The 22,414-nt window shown below is 46.9% G+C and overlaps 1 protein-coding gene across 3 annotated transcripts in view; it reads right to left on the bottom strand.

The window, feature by feature from the left end:
* The window catches only part of Dnah14 (dynein axonemal heavy chain 14), a 242,827-nt gene that overhangs the window by 2,076 nt on the left and 218,337 nt on the right, over nt 1-22,414 (bottom strand). For 2 of the 3 annotated variants that reach the window (XM_021185047.2, XM_029480568.1), the window contains 8 exons: nt 21,280-21,507; nt 18,099-18,296; nt 15,887-16,086; nt 11,638-11,804; nt 10,197-10,393; nt 8,002-8,114; nt 6,780-6,907; nt 3,983-4,146 (listed from right to left, as the gene is read on the bottom strand). In XM_021185047.2, the coding sequence (XP_021040706.1) occupies nt 3,983-4,146; nt 6,780-6,907; nt 8,002-8,114; nt 10,197-10,393; nt 11,638-11,804; nt 15,887-16,086; nt 18,099-18,296; nt 21,280-21,507 (1,395 nt within the window). The remainder of the gene's footprint in view (nt 1-3,982; nt 4,147-6,779; nt 6,908-8,001; nt 8,115-10,196; nt 10,394-11,637; nt 11,805-15,886; nt 16,087-18,098; nt 18,297-21,279; nt 21,508-22,414) is intronic. The other variant, XM_029480569.1, reaches the window with a different exon arrangement.

Genomic DNA, 22,414 nt, shown 5'->3' with positions numbered 1-22,414 from the left:
CACACACACACACACACACACACACACACACACACACACACACACGAGTTTGGGTTTCTGATGAACTCTTAGGTAGAAAATAACAGCAGCTCCAATATCATGTGTCCAGGGTAGCAGATGGGCTATACAGCTGCTGATCTGGGGTTTGGGGGCAGGACAGATGAGGCCTGCACTGCCCTGGAGCCCTTGTTCCTCTGGTGAATCTGGCGAGCCCTTGAGGCAAAGTGGGCACTGATGTCTAGGGTCACATCACTGACATGGAGTCACAGTATGGAGAGGCCACAGTGTGCTTAGGGACATTCTATAGCCTGTGTATTCTGGATGCTTAAGAACAAGTTGTATTTTCACCTTATTCTATAAAAGTTTTCCTGGGAATTACTTTGTACGATGCCTCGTCTTTTCCCCTTACCATTTATGTAAATGACACATCTCACCCCATGCACTTGGTCTCGAGTTGCCTTTTCTTATAAATCATGTTCATTTCTTATAATTTGCACACTTGATAGTATGATTTCCACTTATACTTCCATGATTTGCCATGGTATTCTTTTGAGTCAGGGTTCCATGTAGCCCAGGCTTGCCTTGAACTCTCAGTGGTTGACGACAACCTTGAACTGCTAATCCTCTTGCCTTGCCTTTCTGAGTTCTGGGATCACAGTTCTGGGATCTGGCTGCCACACCGAATGTGGCTGAGAGATATGTAGGCCTTTTCTCTGAGGAACACAGTTTGTAAGTCATTCTCCAGAGAGCCATTTAAAAGTAAACGGAAGCTATCGTAATTTACCCTAAATTGAAGTTGGTTTAGTGTAAAGCAGAAGGAAGGAAGAACCTGCTTACGTACACTTTATGCTGACGTCTGTCCTTCCGGTCTCAAAGTTTATATGTGTGTTTTCTCTACTGCTCTTCTCTCTTGTAACCCACAGGCTGACTTTACAGTCCTAGTCTCATCTCTAAGCCTCACCTCGTTCGAGTCAGTCTTCATTCCCCCAGCTGAGACTCTAGGACTCCTGTTTTCAAACCTTATAGGGACACAAGTTAGGCTCATTCTTTCTTCTGCAGAGAACTTCTGTTAACCATCAATTGTTTTTGTAGTTGGCTCCCCTGCAACCCCGAGACATAAACCTAAGGGAAGGCAGTCCATTGTGGAGGTTGAACAACAGGAATAGGAAAAAGAGGAACATTGTGAGCCAGAGGGCATGTGCTCTCCAACAGATGGGCACGGCACTCATGGGAGACGGCATGAGTGACACTCCGTGCCGTCTCCCCACACAGCGACTGATATTCCACCCAACACTCCACAAGCTTCTCAATACTGGGAAATCCGAGGCACGGGAACGCCAGAGCCCCCAAAGAAACAAAAGGAATTCAAAGCATGTACAAGAACATTACAAACCCACCTCAAGATACAGCCAGGAGAGTCACCAAACTGGATCAAGGAAGAAGTTAAAATTAAATTCCTAGAATCAAATGAAACTGAGAACATTGTGGGTACAGTGCAGGCAGCAGTCCTGAGAAGACTCTGTGCTTACAGTAAAGATAAAACAGATTCTAATGAAATGACCTGATGCATCCCTCCAAGCTCTGGAAAATTCAGGAGCAGCTAAACCCACGTCCACAGATGGCAACAAAGAATCGCGAGCAGAGCAGGTGAGTGAGGAAAAGAACAGCGTGCACAGTAAGCAGGTTAACAAGACTGACCAAGGGAACCAAAAGAAACACAAGGTGCAGACTAGTAAAATCAATGACGGGGAGTTGCTACGGCAGACTAATTAGGAATGCTTTGAAAAGATTCCAACAAACCGGAAAATCTAGACAAGATGGGTAAATTTCTAAGTGCATATGACTTAACAGAAATTAAAGCCAGAATATATTTATTAGTCTAAACATACCCATAGCAAACTAAGATAAAGCATTGCTTACAAGTCTTCGTACAAAGAAATGGTTGGAGAAGAAGTACACTGCAAGGTCTACCCAGCTTTCAAGGAAGGCCTGATGCCAGTACTTGTCAGATTGCATCAGGTTGAAAGGGAGGAACAGCACCAAGCTTTCTGTGCTCATGAAAGACAAAGAAGAGAACTACAAGGCAGTCTCCTCCATTAACATAGATGCAGAAAGCATCACAAAGAAATTGTAAGCTGACTTCATGATCATGTTAAGATCATAGCTGACTTCATGATCATGTTAAGATCATATATCACGCCGGGCGTGGTGGCGCACGCCTTTAATCCCAGCACTCGGGAGGCAGAGGCAGGCGGATTTCTGAGTTCCAGGACAGCCTGGTCTACAGAGTGAGTGCCAGGACAGCCAGGGCTACACAGAGAAACCCTGTCTTGGAAAAAAAAAAAAAAAAAAAAAAAAAAAAAAAAAGATCATATATCACAGCCAAGTTAGTGTCATCCCAGGGATGCAAAGTTGGTTTGACATATGAATCAATAAAAATGTAATTCATAAAGACAAATCACATGATCATCTCAAAGGAAGTCATGATAAAAGTCCTGAGCAAACTAGGAAAAGACAGCTTTCTTCCTCGTTGTAATAAAGGGAATAACACAAACTTATAGGCAACATTTTGCTAAAGATGGAAAACAGCACTTTTTCTTGGCACAGACAAGGGTGTCCATTGTCTTCACTCATTGAATAAAGGGTTCTATAAGAAGAGAAAGGTGAAATGCAATAAATCAGGAAGAAAAACGGTCTCTCCCGCCCTCCTGTGTTACAGATCATGACCAAAAGCAACTTAGGGGGGAAAGGGTTTATTTAGCTCAGCTCAGTCCACTGAGGGACGCCAAGGCAGCAGCAGTTCAAGCAGGGCAGGAACCTGTAGGCAGGAGCTGGAGTAGAGACTATGGAGGAATGCTGCTTGCTGGCCTGATCCCCATGACCTGCTCAGTCCACTTTCTTAAACAACCAGGATCATCTGCCCAGGAAGAACACTTCCCCGCAGTGAGCTGGGCCCTCCCATCACTCATAAGTCAAGGAAAAGCCCGACTCAGGCGTTTTACTCTCCTGAGGTTTCTTTTCCCAGTCCCAGATAACTGTTTCAAGTTGACAAAATGAAGCATACAAGGCGACTAACCAGGATATTATCCCTTTGGGCAGTTAACACTTTATCTTTAAAAGACCTTATGGACTCCACCAAAAAGCAGCATTAAAAAGCTTTCAGAAGAATGGCAGGATACAAAGTCAGCATTCAAAAATAAGTAGATTTTCATGGGTGAGGTGGTCCATGCCTTTAATCCCAGCACTTGGCATCCTGAGTTCCAGGCCAGCCCGGTTTACATAGTAAGTTCTAGGCTAGGGTGCATCTACATAGTGACTTCCAGGATAGCCAGCATTACATAGTGGGTGGGACCATCTTAGAACAGAAACCCATGTGAGCAATGGTAACAGCAAAAAATTAGTAGCTCTTATATACATCAAAACTGAACTTGCTGATAGAGCTATCAGGAAAAACATCCTTTTTACAGTAACCTAAAAAGTAAAAATGTCTGGGAATAAACCTAACCATGGAGATAAAAGTCTCCTGAAAAGTTTTAAGATACTGAAAAAAGAAATTGAAGATATGGGATGTTGGAAAGACCTTCTATGCTCCTGGATTGATAGACTCTGTCAAAATCGCTGTGCCTCTAAAAGCAATCTGCAGATCCAATACACATCTACCCAAATTCCAATGGTAGTCTTCACAGAACTAGGAGAAAACCCCTAGAATCTGCACGAAAACACTAAAGATACAGATAGCTAAAGCAACTCTAAGCAGAAAGAACACAGCTGGAGGTGTGACATTACCTGCCCTCAAACTGTGCTGCCTAGCTGCAACATTATGGATGTCATTGTAGGCACAAAAGCACACAGAGACATGAAGACACAGAGAGAAGCTCACAGAACTGTGGACACTTACATTCTGTCTGGACAGCTAAATGAGCCAGGCTTTTAGTCATAAGATGGAGGCTGGACCCTTTCTAGTCTCCTTGGCACCCAGTACCTGGAAAGCTCTCCTGACTATGTTGAGCCTCTTCTGGAGAAGTTTGGAGATGTCATCCTCTTGAGTGACACTGAGGTTATAAATTACTTTGTGAGTGAAAGTGAGGGTGTCCATGGAGATTCCTCGCGCCCTTCCATAGTCTTGAAGCACAGCAGTAAGAAAGGCTTTGAAGAAAAACAATGTCAGAGTTCCGGTAAGCCTTAGGTTTCCTGAGGGGTAGGCACTATGGCTGCCCCGTAGAGATGAAGGGAAGAGCCAGGGAGGAAGGATAATGTGGTTTCGGTATCAGATTACTCCTAGATAAAACATTCCATCTTACAGGGGAGCTTGGGAAGAAGCAGAATGTTCTAAAGAGAGGAGAACTATTCCATCCTGCAGTGAGCCTTAAAACTCCGGAAGTAAGCAATTCAGAAGCTTCAGGAAGTTTCTGAAACTGACTAGTTTCACCATACCCCTCCCCCCCAGTGTCAGTAAACAGTAAGGATTGCTGAGAGATACTCTCAGGCATGCTGGACATCCTGGGCAAGGCACTCCAGCTTGTTGAGCTGCCTGCAAGCTGTGCAGTGAGCTCCAGGTCTATAGCCTTTATGAGCTATCACCATGCTGGGGTGGCTTTGGTGTTGCAGTTTTGAGTCATTCCTGCTTCTGTAAGTAACACTAATGTATTGGTTCACTGAGTTTGGACTTTGGTGGTGTCCTTATCTTGGTTGGTTCCCTATCTGCTGTGAATAGATGCTTGTTGACACTTACCCAGGAATAGTGTCACACACCATGGGGTGAGTCTGGAGGGCAGCAGTGGAGCCGGCCACATACACTTTCAGGTCTGTGATACGGGTTATTCTGTAGGTCCAGTTCCCCACTCCCTTTGTGCAGGGAGAGGGGTCACAGTGCTGGTCCCTGAGCCTTGGCTGGTCTTACGTTGGCTCATCACTGTGCCTTACAGTAATCTTGGTCACAGAGCTAGGTGATTGGTGAGTGAGCATGTGATCCTGGCAATGCCAGAGAGACGAGTGAGGAAAGGTCCTTTTCTGGGCTTGCTAACCTGCCTGTATTTTACCCTGGGTTGCATGGAGGGAAGGTACAGATGCTAAGGACAAGGTCAAGCCTACGTGAAGATGATTCCTTCATCCCTCTGAGCTAGAGGTGGCCTTGAATTCTTCTGAGCTCTGTCTATCCTGTCACATCATCTCAAACAGGGAGACCAGCTGGTTCTGCTTCCCAACTTTCTCCTGTCTCCTTCTCTCCTGGCCCAGGATCCCCGACTGAAGCCACAGCCAGCCAGCTTTTGACTGGAGACAGAGTAGACTTCTCTATGGCCAAGGCTAAGACCAAAGTTGAACTTCTCCAGCCTACCAAAGCCCTCCTTCTCTGTCATATCATCAGTATCTATGGCCAACCTGCCTGCCTCCCTCCATCCCTCCCTTTCTCTCTCCTTCCCACTCTTTCTCTTTCCCTCTCGCCTTCCCTCCCTCCTTCTCTCTCTCCCTCCTTCTCTCTCTCTCTCTCTCTCTCTCTCTCTCTCCCTTCCTCCCTCCCTCCCTTTCCCCCTCCCTTCCTGATTCTTTCTCTCTCTTCATTGCATCAATTCCCTGATGTCTCCCCTACAGCCATCTTTATAGCTCCAGGCCACACTTGCTGTCTATGGATCTTGTGTCTGTACTTGGTTAAACAGTTACCCTCAAGTCAGGTTAAATTAAAAACAACGTCACTTGGGTGAGTCCTTCAAAGTCCTCTAAGTTACTAGGTAGTTGTAGGACGTTGGGCAGGTTTCTTTCCCCCACAACCCTTTTAAAAGTATTTTTTTCTACTAGACTTCTCACTTTATATATGAGTGTTTTGCTTTCATTATGCCTGTGTACCACATGTGTGCTTGGTGCTTCTGGGTGCTTCTTGGCACACTGGATGTTCGGGCACTGGAGTTATGGGTGGTTGTGAAACGCTACATCAGTGCTGGTAACCAAGCTTGGGTCCTCTGTAGGATGACTGCTGAGCCATCTCTTCAGGGCCTCAGGCGAGTTTTTCTTTCCTAGCTGGACATACAGATTACAACAACCTTCAAAGACCATGGAGGGAACCGCGGAGGGAACTGTCTGAACAGAACAGGGCTGGCGGCCTGGGGTGCTGGTTGTGTGGACACTGCTTATTTATTGTCCTCGTCTTCCTGCTTGGGCAATACTTGCTGGCAAGTGGCAAGTCTCATCTTCAAGTCCCTTCCTTAGTGGCCTTCAGTGGCCATCAGTTAGGATCTCCCTGCTTTATGTACTAAGGAGCGATTTGTTCACGTATGGGCTCATGGGAAGTTACCCATTCATTCCTCAAGTATTGACTGTGAGCTTTGCTGGTGTTGGACAAGTTAGGTACTGGGGGTGCCACAGAGATAAAGGAAACCCAGCCTACCACTGTGGAGCTTAGTCCACTGTGGCTTCCTCCCAGGTCCCTATGGGTCTTGGCTCCCTGCTTCACATTCCACTTAGTGTCTGTGCTGAGCAGGTAGGCTACAGCAGACATTTGGCCATCAATTCTTGTTAATAAGTGTCTGAGGTATGGTATTTCCTCTTGTTGTAGGCATTAGAGAGGGTCTTGGTTCTGGGTCTTTGATAGAAAGAACCTTGCCAAGGCCTAGTGGGGCCTTGGGTATCTCAAGTTATCCTGGAGATAGGGAGAGGAGGTGGGGTAGGGCAGGCTCAGGGCCCATGGGCCTGCAGGCGCTGACTTCTGTGCTAGTGGAGTGGAGTGGTTGCATGCAAACATGCCAGAGCCAGATGTGGGTGTGTCCTGGGCGAGAGCACTCACTCACCTTGTGGGGAGAAGAAAGCAGAGAGCCAGTATCGTGCAGGGAACCCATCAGTGATTTCAGTCTTGGAGTCAGCAGGATGTCTGGATTTCTGGCCAAGCTGTCTCCAGGTTGTGATAAACAACATGTACCTGGTGAGAAGCCAGGGGCGGGGCAGGGTATCTGAGGGCATGGCCGCTGCTCCCTCTCAAGTGGCCTTGGCAGCCTCCACTAGTCTACCAGGGAGCAGCTCTGACCACTCACCCCGGTCTACCTCAGCCTCGGTTTTATACTTTCATGGACACGGGGCATAACTTGAGGCGTCTTAGGGGAAAGGGAGGGTGGACTGTGGAAGTCATAGATTTTGAAACACCTGCTGGGCTGGGAGCAATCTGATCATTTGTTTCTGAGTAGCAGGCTTTGCCCACGGTTGGGACTCAATGTGTGTCTGGGCAGAGGCTGGGACACAGAACCTCTGGGTTTGCAGTGCAATACTTCTGTATTCTAGTTGTGACACCTTGGGTAGATCATTTCCTGTGCTGCAGCTTATTCCTTCCTGAAACAGCATGATGACAGGGTCGGTACCCACTCCCTACCACAGGGTGACTGTGAAACTGAGTCAGGGAGACACAACTAGGGGTTTTCACCCACTACTCCACATTCCCCTGGGGTCACTTTTCCAGGCAGAGTGCCGGATGGTGGGGAGAAACCTGTGAGGTTATTTCCAGCTCTCAGCGTGGGAAGACCTTGCACAGGAGCCCAACTTCCAGGTCTCTGTTCTCTCATCCCAAAAGGAAGGGGTGAGAAGAAAGAAAACCCATGAGAGTGCATCGTGTGGTAAGGTGAGTGGGGAAACCGGCAAGTTCTAGCAGAAGCAGGGAAGGAAGGAGAAGTACCGTTGGTCCTGGCTCTCACCAATGGTGGATGGCCGTGTAGGCCATGTGCTCTGGCTCTCACCAATAGTGGATAGCCGTGTAGGCCACGTGCCCTGGCTCTTACTGATGGTGGATGGCCGTGTAGGCCACATGCCCTGGCTCTCACTGATGGTGGATGGCCATGTAGGCCATGTGCCCTGGCTCTCACTGATGGTGGATGGCCGGCCACGTGCCCTGGCTCTTACCGATGGTGGATGGCCGTGTAGGCCACGTGCCCTGGCTCTTACCGATGGTGGATGGCCGTGTAGGCCACGTGCCCTGGCTCTTACCGATGGTGCATGGCTGTGTAGGCCACGTGCCCTGGCTCTTACCGATGGTGGATGGCTGTGTAGGCCACTTTGGCCCAGGTGTTGAAGAAGTTCACCCTCTGGATGAGGTTGCTCACCCAGAAGCTCAGGGGCTTGCAGGACTTGTAGGCATTCTTCTGCAGATTGAGAAAGAGAGGCACATCGTTTCTATAAATCCGTTTAGAGGTCTCGAGGCACATTTCTGCCAGGGAGAAATACCTTGGCAGGAGATGCCATTTTTCAGCTGTAAAAACAGTGATAAGCCTGAAAATTAGTACCAAGGAAGTCACACCACCCTAACTGAATGCGCCTGTCCCAGCTACAAGCTCTCGTTACTCTTAAACCTTTGCCTCTCTCTTCTTTCGGGGACATTGTGTTCACGGGGTCTCTGGGTTTTAGCCACTTGAACTCCCTAGCCTTCCTGGTGTGAGTTCCCATCCTTTTCCTTCCAGCCCAGCAGAGCTGGCCTGACCTCTTGACCTTCTGGGGTGTTCCCTCTGCATGCAGTCTCCATTGTCCATTGTCAAATCCTGCTCATAACAGGTCCCCAGATGCCAAGGGATGGAGGGAGTAGGGTTTGCAATCCGGAGCTGCCTCTGTCTTCTGTTTACTGTAGGTGTCTTGTGAGGACGTCCTGGCCTCCGGTCCCCTCATCTGTCCTCATTAGAAGTCAGCTGCTCTGTTCTTGGTCCCACCCCACTCCAGGGCATCCATCTATCTTCTGGACTCTGACTACTTCCTTTCAGATCTATTTCACCAGCTTCTCTCTTGGAGGTGAATCTGCTGCCCGACTCCTTCCACCCTTTTGCTTCCCTCCACCCTCAGTGGTTCCCCAGGAGTGAGGAGCAGGCTGAGAGCATGAAGTCTTGCCTGGAGTTCTCTTACCTAACTGTTCTCACTAGCTTCACTCTCAAGTCCCCCTAGTTCTACACACTTCCCGTAACCATCTTGCCCCTTGTCCAGTTAGCTCAGCTCTGATCTGTCAGGCAGACACACAGTCATTCAGCCTTCTGCAGCTGTGTCGCAGCCTCCCAACGCAGTGGCACAATGAGCCAGAAATCCACAGTTACTGCACCTACAGTAACGAGCCAGCCTCCAGTCCCGCCATGCTCCACATGTGAAACCTTCAGATGCTCCATTTCAATTCTTCACTCATTCATATTCAGTTTTTAAAGAATTAGTTATCACTGATGCCTTTAACCTCTTTTTTTTTTTGTGTTTTCTACACAGGGTTTTTGTTTGTTTGTTTGTTTAAAGTATTATATTGATCTGCAATTCACATGACCACACAATTACTTATTTGGGGTATATATTCGTTGCCGTTAGATGTATTTACTGAGCTGGACAACCAGTACTGCAGGCATCTCTAGCACATTTTCACTACCAAACCAAAGCAAAGCAAACAATCAACCCTCCCCCCCGCCCCCTCCCCCCTGCCCCCATCCTTTCTCTGTTGCGGCTGCATTCTCTGTCACCTGCAGCTGGAAGCAGCCACTATGGCACAGGTTTGTATGCTACGGACTTCTCCTTTAAGTGGTGGCCTTTCGTGATTACCTTCCTGGGTCCTGCTCAGGGTCTGCCCGGGTAGCAGTTGTCAGTGCTGTTTATTTCATTGGTGGCCGTCATTTGTGATAATGTCCTGTTCCCTAAGAATATGTAGCTTATGGCATTTGTAAACATTTAAAGTTTTATACTAACTATGAATAAGAGAGAATAGAACAGTGGACTGAAATACCACAGAATACAACCTGCAAGCCAATGCCTTACTCCACGCGGACCATCAGGACGCAGCTTAAGGTAACTACTGAGTCTGCTGTCCTGCTACACCATCTGTGTTTCTTACAGTTAGAGCACATGCACTTCTACACGCGAGCATACGCCTCCATATTCTTCTGAAGCTTTCAAAGCGCTGCCAAGACCCTGTGGGGTCTCTGACCTGTGCGCACACACCTCATCTTGCGGCCAGACCTGAGTCCACACAACCAGATTCCTCTTCGTGTATCTCCTGGCTGTTTCCAGGTTGCTGCCTTACAGCTTCGTGGTACACAACTCAGAGATAAATTTGGGCGGACTTGCTACATTGCTGTCTAGTTGGTTGTGTTTGCTCACATTTGTACCCAGAATAGATGAACACAATGGTTGCCACCGTCAATCAACTCGGTCAGTGTGGAGCGCTGACATTTATCTCAGGCAAGAGGCAAACAAAGATGGCTGCTTACCTGCCACAGCATGGGCACTCTGGCCCGAAGGAAAGAGTCGTATGTCTCCTCCAGGTCCGGAGTGAGGATGCTCTCTCCCTTTATAGCGAGTTGAAGACTCTTTAAGGACTTATGTATGACAGATAATAACTTATTGAAACGTTCTATTTCTTTTTTCAGAAAGGGCATCAGGACAGAGTGGATGAGAGGATCATATCCTGAATTAAAAGAGAGAGAGAGAGAGAGAGAATGTGATGTTTACGGGGGAAGGAGGTTCACCTGAGGTATGCAGGCTTCCAAGTTGGAAGAAGTCCATGTACTTCATTGTGGCTGGTAGACATTTTCTAGAGAAGTCTAGATAGCAAATATTTTCGGGTTTTTTGATCAACCATACTGTTTGTTACCGTGTCTCATAATAAGCATGCCACCATACCTAATATGCAAGTTAGTAAGCAGGTGGTATGTCTCCAGAAAGCTTTAGCCAATCATGGTGGCGCAAGATTTTAGAATTTGGGAGGCAGAGGCACGTGGATCTCTGAGTTCCAGGACAGCCAGGGCTCCTTAGTGAGACCCTATCTTTGCTATGTTTTTTTTACATTTGTAGACAGAATTGAAGGCTAGATTCAGCATTCCGAGAGATGCCTCTTCAGAGACCCTCTTGTACCAATGCCAGCACACACGCTTACACTGAGACCATGGTGGTGACTAGGCGATCTCATGGGACCACTGTCCGTTATACGTCATCACCAACTGCATGTCTGCATTTTGGTAAACTGTTGCTCAACATTTGGCTCCAAAATGAATTTTGGAAAGAGACTCTGGGGCTGGAGGGTTGGTTCAGTGGCTAAGAGCATGTGCTGTCCTTTGCTCTTGCAGAGGACCTAAATTTGACTTCCAGTACCCACATCATGGTTAACAACTGGCTGTAACTCTAGCTTGAAGGCATCTGATATCTCTTGGCGTCCCAGGACACGAGTGCTCAAGTATATGCCTCACCAGCATACAAACAAAAAATTAAAAAAATATGGTTAAGAAAGGGAAAGTGGAATTTAGAAAAAGGAATTGTGGATGTTAAAAATTTAACTTGGAAATGTCTCCCAATACAAGTATTATCTCCTTAAGAGCTGGGACTGGGCCTTACCTCACCTCTATCAAGAGACATCCCCTTTCTAAATCGTACTGCTATAAGTACCACTTCAGAGGTCAGAGGGCATGGAGAGCCGCACTGGGACCCCAGTGACCCCAGCGGAGCCTGTGTCTGCTGTGGTGGCTGCTGCCTCCCTCTCGGTTTTGGTGCCTCTGGGCACCCTCCTCTGTCACATACTGCAGCCCCATTTTCCTCTCTGCCACCAAATGGGAAAACACTTGGCCCTTCCAAGTGACAGTTGCTCTATCTCCCTCCAATGTCAGCATCTCTCCTGGAGAGGCCACAGCGTGGGAGAAGCCCAGGGCTGCTACTCACCTTGAATGTTTTCATGAAGCCTCTCCCAGATTGGACTTGACACAATAAAACTGAATGTGCTCTGGAATCCAGGCCCAGAAACGTCCTCGTTCTCCACGGTCAGAGGCAGCTGCGACATTATGTCAGTCAGAACCTCCATCACCAGCGAGTCGTTGCTCTGCATGGGCCTGTAAGGGAATTGGGGAGAGTGAGGCACAGGGAGAGGGCACATTCTGGGAGTGAGCGCCCTCTGCTCTGGCCCCGCAGAAGGTGGGCAGCTTCATGGAGCCCACAGCTGTGGGCCTCGGGACACTGAATTTCACTCTCCTTTCCAGAGGAGAAAACGGTCCCATAACTTCCACGTTTATAAGGAAAGGTGTTGTAAAAGCCTTCTTAGGGTCTGTCTCTAAAACACTATTCACCAGATACATCTGCAGACAGGTGTATCCCCAGACAGAAGACAGAGGTGGCCAGCCTAGCAGCTCAGTTTGTCATATCCCTCTGTCCTTACCCCACGGCTTCTGGCTGTGCACTCTGTGTGTGACGTGAGACTGTACATAGCTGGGTGTGACTGATGTCACGTGGCTGGAGGGACGCTTTGGAGTCCTTCCAAAGATGAGGAGCCAGGGTTGGCGAGCTGGGACAGTTACAGTTCAAGCTTCCTTTGCTCACCAGGATGGGCCAATTTTTTTTTTTTTTTAAAACTTAACATCCAAGTTTCTTTTTATTTAGCCAAATGAATGTCATCTTTCCAAGCTACCCTGATGCTACCAGTGTGATGTTTTAGCTCAGTAGCACTGCTTCTGGGCTCTCTTACACACCTGTCACCCAAAGACAGGATTTTCTGTTTGGTCATCATGTTTTGCTTTTGGCTTTTGCTTCAGTTTCTCAGTAGCCATTTAAGGTGTCTTCAAGTAATTTCAGAAGTCAAAAAGCCTCAATTTTATTGAATATGACAGGTCTCCCAATGGTACCTCACAGACAAATGAATTTCCATGTTTGACTAATATGACTGGAGGAGTCATGGCCTCTAACTGACTGAGGGGTTACTATAAAACACGTTTAAGATGCCTGTTAAATGCATTCTGGAAGTATAGCTATTTCTTTCAAACTGAACATCCCTTCAAGGAAAGACTCCTTCATATTGAGGAAATGAACTAAACTCAGAAGGCCCACGGCGTAAAGTAAGTCACAAGTCTCAGGAAGTTCCTGAAACTAAGAAGATTCACAAGGCTCCCTGCAACATTATATCAGAATTAACAGTCACTGGGCAGGAGAGACTGATGATCAGGGCAGCCTGCAAGCTTTGGCGAGTTGCCACTTGTATTAGTGGTGACAGAGATGTCTGGCTCATCTGTGCTCCTGTAAGTGGCTCATAACCCATACTCCTGAAAATAACTTCAGCAAACCCACTGGTTCATTAAGCTAGATTTGGGAGGAATTGTTTCTGTTATCTGAGGTGAATAGACATTTGTTTCCATCTTTCCAGCAAAAGCGACACAATTCCATTATAATCATACCATCTTTCCCTGCTGTATTGCAGAATGCTAATAGTATAAAGGCTGACATCAGGGTCTACAGGATATTCCACCGGCTGCTCTCTGGGAACATGTTTCCTCCTGGGCATCTGCCTTTCTCTATATGTGCAATTTACCCCTATGAAGCAGGCAGTACATACTTAACTTCTAGTGAAGTGGTACTTGAACGGTGTCTATTTTGTGTTAGTAAAGAACACTGGATGATGGATCAAATAAGCAAAACCCATATGTCAAAGCCAGAGAGCATTCTGGATGTTGTCTGAATGAGTTGGGATCCAAAGAAATAAGATGGCTATGAAGAACACAGAATTCCAATGGGTTTGGAATTACATGGGGAAAAAATACATACATTTTTAACAGCCAAAGAAATGTAAACTCAGTCTATAGGTATTAGAGAATTATGTAGTTGGCATCTAAGGATGTGGATAATGCGGCCACCTAAGGAGCAGTTATCCTGACAGCTGCAGTGTTCTGAGTCTGCTACTCATGTTCCCAACAAGAAGTAATTCCAGCAAGGAGAAAAATCATAGACGAGGCATTCTTCTGCTAAGGAATGTTATTATCTAGAATATGGTGCATGTGTGTGTCTTGTGTGTGTTGCTTGTGTATATGTGTGTGTGGTGTTTGTCTTGTGTGTGTGTCTCATGTATGTATGTGTGTGCTATGATACTCATATTTGCATGTGTGTGTGTCTCATGTATGTATGTGTGTGCGTGCGTGCGTGTGTGTGTGTGTGCTATGGTACTCATATTTGCATGTGTGTGTGTGTGTGTGTGTGTGTGCTATGGTACTCATATTTGCATGTGTGTGTGTGTGTGCTATGGTACTCATATTTGCATGTGTGTGTGTNTATTTGCATGTGTGTGTGTCTCATGTATGTATGTGTGTGCGTGTTGCATGTGTGTGTGTGTGCTATGGTACTCATATTTGCATGTGTGTGTGTGTGCGCTATGGTACTCATATTTGCACGTGTGTGTGTGTGTCTCATGTATGTATGTGTGTGCATGTTGCATGTGTGTGTGTGTATGTGTGTGTGCTATGGTACTCATATTTGCATGTGTGTTCAGGTGCCCTTGCCTGTGGAGGCTTGTGTGGAGGCCAGAGGTTGATGTCGGAATGCCTTTTATTTCAACTGTCTCTTCTTATTTATTAATTTATCTGTTGAAACAAGGCCTCCCACTGGATCTCACTGTCTTGGCAAGGCTGGCTGGCCGGTGGGCCCCAGGATCCACCAGTTTCAACCGTCCAGCACGTGGCTACAGGTGTGTGCTTGGCTCTGAGGTGGGTTCTGGGGATCTGAACATAGGCCCTCATGCTTTCCTGGCGAACCTTGGTGCACCGAGCCAATCTCCCAGCCCATGAGCACTTGTGATAGTCAAGAGAACTGGGCACTGTCAACTTGAGAGGTGAAGCTTATGCCTCCATTTAAAAAAGAGGTGACTGAGAAAATAGGCAGAAATCTAAACTTGTATGAATGAGAGAATGAAGGCATTGGAGACTCGCTATATATGTCTGAGTATAAGATTTATAAAAAACACTGACAGATGTGAGAAGGCCTGGCAGACAGACAACAGAAGAATACCAACTTCATAACAAAAGTTCATCTGTTTGAAAGTGTTTGATCAGGTCTACGAAGGGGAGGCAACATTACTGAAAGGCCTTGACAAGGTGTTTGTGAAGATATTCTTCTCCTTGATGGTAAAACACTAAAAACAAGGCAGAGGTCACCGGGCTCTCGGGGGTCCCTGAGACACCGAGTGTCACTGTCTGGACTTAGAGATGAGGAGGGGCACTTGCCGCCTTCCCCGTCCCAAACTGACATGGCAGAGCTAGGATTTTGACAAGGGCCTGTGAGGCTGACAGGGAGGAGAAAATGAGCCCAGTGTGGTCCAGCTCCTCAGCAAGGATGCTTGGGCTCTCGGGGCAATGTCTGCAAACTGAGAGTGGAGTGACCTTTAAAGGCAGTCAAAGCCTTGAGGGCACTAGTTACGTTGCTCTGGTGTGGACACACTTGGTTTCATTTTATAGCCTTAGGGGGAGGAGGTCCGAATTTGGGACACATGCGTCACACCATTTGGACCTTAAAACAGCCTTGTGGGGCACACAGGTGTTTCGACCCACTTTCAGATAAGGCCACTGAAGCAGCAGGATACTGACCACAGAGCGAACAGAGCTGTCACTTACATGGGCCTTTGAAGACTGGCAAGTTTCTCTTGAGCACACAAGCCCTTTCTGTCATTACAGTGGCTGTCTAGTCCTCCTGAGGGGCACATGTGCATGTTTCACATTTAAACAGATTAATTTAAAGCCAGGTGGGGTGGTGCATACCTTCAATCCCAGCACAGGGTGGGCAGAGGCAGGCCTAGCTCTGTGAGTTTGAGTTCGAGGCTGGCTTGGTCTACAAAGCAAGTTCCAGGACAGCTAGGGCTGTTACACAGAGAAACCCTGTCTTGAAAAACTTAAAACAAAACAGAAAAGCCAAATCCACATAAAAGACAACTCACCAGGTACAATTCAGTCACCTATCCAACAGTTATTAACGGCCACATGCTTGGCAAGTGTCGTGTGTGCACACGCACACACATGAGTGCTGGTGTGTGCACGCACACGTGTATCATGAATTTGCTTCTGTGATGTGGACAGTTTAGGTTTTTCTACCATGCAAGTTGTACTTTTCCCTCCAGATAGTACTTGGTAGTTCCCACCCAATAATAGGCCCGGTGTCCTCTTACTTGATCATGAGGTAGCCTGGGGCATCTTTTGGTTGCATGGAGATGAGATTTTCAATGTATTTCTGGGCCTTGATCTCACTGCAGGTGTATGTGGCCTCGGGGTGGATTCCTAATATTTCCGGAGAGTCGTCATCTGGAAAGGACTGGATAATGTTGATGCAGTCCTTTAAGCTTGCAGAGCTGGGCACAGGCTGGTACATCTGAAAGTTTAATTGCTCTGTTAGTTTTGCATGAGTGAGGCGTCTCCTCTAGGTAACACACAGAGACAGCATCTCCCCGTGGGCCACTTATGCACAAGGCTCTTCTTAGTTCTCTAGGGGACAGACACTCCGCACTTGGGACTACACTACTGAAAACTGTAGGGCGCACACATGTAACTTTCTGGTTGGAAAGGGGTGGACACTTAAAGGTGAGGGGACTCTCAGCACCAGTTGCCTTGGTGACATATACACCAGGTAACGGAAGTAAGAGGCCTTCAGTACAACCTGTAGAGCCATATGAGGGAGGCCAAGGCCTCATGAATCAGAAGTACAGCGACTAGTCTGGAGCCACTGGGAGAGGATGAGACGGTAGGCAGAGAGGAATTTTGAGGATTGTGGTGTGCCACTGAAGGAGATTCTGGGATGCTGACCCTGTCCGACTTTGTTTATTGGCTTCCATCAGTAAGCAGCCTCCCTTGTCGCATGTTCTCACTGTGAGGTCCTGTGCTGAAACAGGCCCCAAAGCAGCAAGGTTTACTATGGACTGAAACCTCTGGAAAAACAAGCCAAAAACACACCTTTTCTTCCCAAAATTGTTTGTCTTAAGCATTTGTCAAAAATGTTGGACATCTGTCTAATACAAATATTAATAACGAGTGACCAGTGACCAGGAGGAGAAACTCATTGTTCTGGACAGGCAGTGAGGAGGTTGGTGTGAGTGGCTTTCACTGATGACCTAGTGAGGACCACAGGACATGCCAGAGAACAAAGCCACTGGTAAAGATATTATCAGTGAAATAAACTAAGATTTTTACAGCGAGTAGGAGGGACTAGTGAGTTGCAATGGCCATAAAAATTTCAGAGTTTTAAAGTAACTAATTGGAATGAAAGATTTCAGAATATATATTTTTGTTTATGTGGTATGTTGCAATAAAATACAACCTATAACATATAACACACACACACACACACACATATATGTATGTATGTCACTGAATCTCCTGTTCATTTACACACATTCTGTGTGACAGTCTGCATACAGAAGACAAACATGCTACATTTACCAAGCAAATTTTAAAGGATTTTTAAGGGTAAATTTAGCTTAGGAACTGACTTGAGAATCTAAACTTAATTTAAACATTTAAAAGCAAAAAGAAGCTTTGAGTACCCAATAAGAAATATGCACATTGGCTGGCATGTACCAGGTAGTCCATAAATGCTACTGTTAATTTTTTTTTTTTTTGCTTTGTTTTTGGTGCCTTACAAATGAGTTTCTCTCAACTGTCACTTTGTTCATCTCTCTGTATTCTCAAGACTCTGGGCAGATGACCTGGGTTTGACCTCTACTTCTCTTGATGACACTAGGGCTCAGGTCTTTCCCATCTCCTGATGTCCACTTACCTCTCCAGCCCCATCCCAAGAGTCAGAGGTCACAGATTATTTCCCCTGTAGCAAACTTTTGATGGAGCATAACTGCTGGTCTCTAGCCTGGATCTCTGTCCACAAGGTAGAGGCCTGCATGAAGGACAAGCTAAGGAGGCGAGGAAAGGGAACAGAGAGGAGATCTGGAGCTTTCTACCTCAGGTGCTTGTGGACAAGACAGGTTTCTTGCGTGCCAGCCTTCCACATACTAGTGGTGTTTGCTTTCCACCCTGAGGCCCTCAGCTTCCCTGCCTGCAAGCTGGGCAAACAGAAGCTTTGACAGCCAGTGAGAAACACATGCACGTTGACTGCCGTGGACTCAGTGGTCTGTCTGTATGATGCTTGCTTCTGCTTCTGTGTGCTTTATGTACAGCACTCAAGGTCTTCAGAGGGCACGCAACATCTCTTTACCATTCCTTTCATTTATCGCCTGGTCTATTCTGGCACTTAATAGAGGAGTGGGCAGCTGGTTTTGTAACACCATCCTGAGAGTTAATGAAAGCCACTAATCATCAACATCTGCTTGGGGACACAAAGAATGCACACCCCCCCTCCTTAGAAATAATTAGGAAGAGACGCTCATTTCTTACCTCGTTGCTAGAGAAACTGTAGTCATCCCTCAGCATTTCAGGATTGCAGAATTTGTAGAAAAGAGTCTTCAGGCACCGCATGTCCCATTCATCAACCACCCGGCCACCAAAGGTCACTTCTGAGATCAGGTAGTTCACCTCCTTCCATGGAACTTCTGACTGACCAGAGAGGACATTTCCCAGTACCTTTAAGGACACCTGTGGAAAGCCCCCCAACCCCCGTGCTTTGTTATTTCTGCACGTGTTTTTAGCTTAACTGGCACTGTACTTGACACCAACAGCTCTCACATGGCCAGTTTCTCTCTCCTCTAGTCTCACTTACTTAGGGGACTGAGGAAGGAGATTTACAAGTTCAAGGCCTATTCAGGCAACATAGTAAGACTCAGACTCAATAGAAGAGGACTGGGGGAACCAAAGAGATGGTTCAGTGATGAGGAGCACTGGATGCTTTTCCAGAGGACCTGGGTTCCATTTTCAGCACCTGCATGGTGGCTTATAACTGTCTGTTACTCTAGTTCAGGGGGTTCTGATCCTCAGGCACAGACACGGGCAATGTACCTTATTCATAAAAAATAGTTCTGGGGCTGTAGCTTCATGGTAGAATACCTGCCTAGTATGTATGAGGCTCTAGGGTCTAGGAAACCAGTCCTGGAAGGAAAACTAACCAACCAACCAACCCAACCAACCAACCAACCCAACCCAACTGACCAACCCAACTAACCCAACCCAACCAACCAAACCAACCAACAAACCAACCAACCAACCCAACCCAACCCAACCAACCAACCCAACCAACCAAACCAACTAACCAAACCAACCAACCAACCAACTCAAACCAACCAACCAAACCAACCAACCAACAAACCCAACCAAATCAACTAACCAAACCAACCAAACCAACCAACCAACCCAAACCAACCAACCAAACCAACCAACCAACAAACCCAATCCAACCAACAAACCCAACCCAACCAACCAAACCAACCCAACCAATCAACCAACTAACCATGACCAGAGAGGAATAAAGTATCAGGGTGTGTATTTTTCTCTACCAGTGACTGTGCTGCTGTGGAGTGCTATCCTCTGTAATTATGGCTGCTGCTTTAACAGATGCAAAGGGCAGTGGATGTCAAGGCACAGAAGGATGGAGAGGGAAATGCCTATCCTCCTCCTCCACCCTAATGACTTTAATGTGATCTTGCATACGCAAGTGGGATCCCAGGCTCTTCCCCCTCCTCCCTAGCTGCTCCTCCCCAGCTGCTCCTCCCACTGCCCTCAGCTTTCTTGGCCTCTCTGCCTCTTTCTGGCTTCCTGACTTTCCGACTCTCACAGGCGCTGAGGGTACACACACTGACCCTCAGCTGTTTTTGTTCAGAGGTCACTGTTGTTCATGCTCCCGTCGTGTGAGTCCTGGTGCTCTCAGCCCTGAAACCTATGGAGATGTGACTCCACTGTGGGCTCTCTGTGGATTTCACATCGGTACATTCAACTAAGCATCCTGATCAAAACAAAGGCGTCTGTAGTGAGTGCATGCAGCCATTTTCCAGATCACTACTCTACACAAGATAGCATGGTGGTTCACACAGCACCTGGGCTGTATCTGGATGTCCATGATTTACAGTATACAGGATGCTGCCTATAGATTGGATGCAAATGCTATACAACTTTATAGTATAAGAGATGTGAACTCATCAGACTTCACCATCTCAGAGAATCTTGTGACCAGGCCTCTAAGGAAGGGCAAGGCTGTTACTTGCAGTTTTCCATAGCGTTTGCATTTTGACTGGGCGCAGACAGGAACACCCTGTGCTCACATTTCCTGGCAGAGCTCCAATGTGCAGCTGTTGTTTATATCCTTGGCCAATCTCAGAAACAATGGGCTTACTATGTGTATGTAGCTTCTTGTGTAGGAAGAAGTGCCTAATAGACCTAATATCACAGAACACAGAGAGGACATGGAAGACCTGCTCCCCGGGTGGGATTCACTGATACTTGTAGAATCAAGACTTTTCCTAGAAAATTAAAAAAAAAAAGTTCTGACTTAGAAATGGATGGGTAATTAAGGGTGTAGCATTCCACACTAGAAGCAGAACTGCAAGAAGATTAACTTAGGGTTTTTTTTTTTAAAGTCAGGGTTACTCTGTATAGCCCTAGTTGTCCTGTACCTTGATCTGACCAGACTAACCCTGAACTCAAAGATCTGCCTGCTTCTGTCTCCTGAGATCAAAGGCATGCACATTACTGCCCAGCAACTTAGAAAAAGTTTAAGGACATTATTGTCTACTTCTTTTACTAGCAATAGGGAGAACATCCTTCCAAAAAGCACAATATAAGGTACTATTAAAAAGATAATTTTAAAAAGCCTAGCCGCTGGGTGGTGGTGGCACATCATCTTTAATCCCAGCACTCGGGAGGCAGAAGGTGGCAGATCTCTGTGAGTTCAACCCAGCCTGGTCTACAGAGCAAGTTCCAGGACAGCCCAGAACATGTAGAGAGACCCTGTCTTGAAAAAAAAACAAAAAAGTCAGGCCAGTGGGGCTCAGTGTTGTGCCTCTTGCTTTGAATAAGAACACTAAGAGATGTTTTAGTAGCAATTTACATGTCAGGAGCTAATCAAAAGGTTTCACTTACACTCATTAAGTTGAAACTTTCTTTTGAAAATTTGTATTTTATGTGTATGGGTGTTTTGTGGGCATCAGATCCCCTGGAACTGTAGTTACATGTGGTTGTGAGCTATCAAGTGGCTGCTGGGAACTGAACTCAAGTCTTTCATCTCGAAGAGCAGCCAGTGCTCTTCACTACTGAGCCACCGAGGTGCATCTTATAATGATAATGACCCTGTGGTGTACGTAATGGGGTTTGCCCCCTCCTACAGTGCTTTATTTCACTCAAGCAACTGGGACCCCGGGGTTATTTGACTTGCCCAGAGTTGGGATCCTTGTATAGCCTCAGTGGAGAGTCTGGGACAGCATTCTGCAAAGCTAGCTGTAGAGCCTCTGGAGAGGTAGTCCTCCTGTCGGAGTCACACAATGCCTTTTCTTCTCACCAGGCAAACGCCTAGCACTATGGAGATGCAGGCCACCTCAGCTCAGCTTCCAGCTCCCTGTATGTGCTACTCCCTGCCTTCCAGAGCCCACGCTCACCTCCAGAGCCCACACTCACCTCCAGAGCCCACACTCACCTCCAGGTCCGAGGAACTGAATCTGTAGGGGATGTTCCAGCCCAGTGTCCCATATGCTTTCCTCTCAATGAGCACAGCGCTGAAAAGACAGAGGCTGAAGAGGATTTTTTTCCACCATGGTCCACAATCAGGCTTTTCAAACATCTCTTCTGTCACCTCTCCACTCCCGCCATAGCCAAACATTTGAAGCAGATTGCTTTTCAATCCCTGGGGGGGTTCCACGGCAATCTTTAAAAGAAAAGTGAGCAAAAATGTCAAGTGACTACACATGGGAATTGGCCTGGAGCTGGAACAGGCCCTGGAGAGGGGAATGGGCCTGGAGAAGCCACTCCTCACAGCACCTGGTGACATACATGGTTGACAGCTATTCCCAACAACCACTGCCAAGTCCAAATCTGGGCTACTCTTCTGCCTCTTGAACACCTCGGTAACAATATTCAGGTTTTGACTCACATTCTAATTCACATTTTATTTTTGAGACAATGTCTCACTTTGTAGTCCTGGCTAGCATGAAACTTACTATGTAGATGAGGCTGGCCTTGAGTACACAGGGGTCTGTGTCATTCATAATTTATAAAGACAAACTACAGCACTGGGTTGCTGTGACTGTGACCACAAGCACAGTGTCTGGGAAAGACAGAGCTTCAGAGTTTGTCAGGAGCCATCTAGGAGAGGCTAAGGCTAGCAGGTGACTTTCCTGGAAGTGGCTTTTTTGCATGACTTATAATGGGTGGGTGAGTTCTGAGAGCAAGGTCCCAGGAGACTTATCCCAGGATTGCTTCTTGCTGCGGATACCCCTTTTTCTACCACAGTCTAATGACTCCTAGGGGTCAGCCCACCCTACAGGGCAGATTTCCTGCAGATCAACATAAAGATGACCTTTCATGAATTAATGCTGTTTAGATGAATTAATGACTACATAGAATTCCCGATTTGATTCAAATAATTTTAAGAAGAAATTTTCTAAGAGATGGTTTTAGTTGTTTGGCCAGGAAGATGAAGTTAGAATCAAGAATAGACTGTGCCCACTCAAGCCAGGCGTGGTGGCACACGCCTTTAATCCCAGCACTCGGGAGGCAGAGGCAGGCGGATTTCTGAGTTCGAGGCCAGCCTGGTCTACAGAGTGAGTTCCAGG

This window comes from Mus caroli, chromosome 1 (assembly GCF_900094665.2).
Source record: "Mus caroli chromosome 1, CAROLI_EIJ_v1.1, whole genome shotgun sequence".
NCBI classification, from domain to species: Eukaryota; Metazoa; Chordata; class Mammalia; order Rodentia; family Muridae; genus Mus; species Mus caroli.
This window is presented reverse-complemented; position numbering and strand designations above follow the sequence as displayed.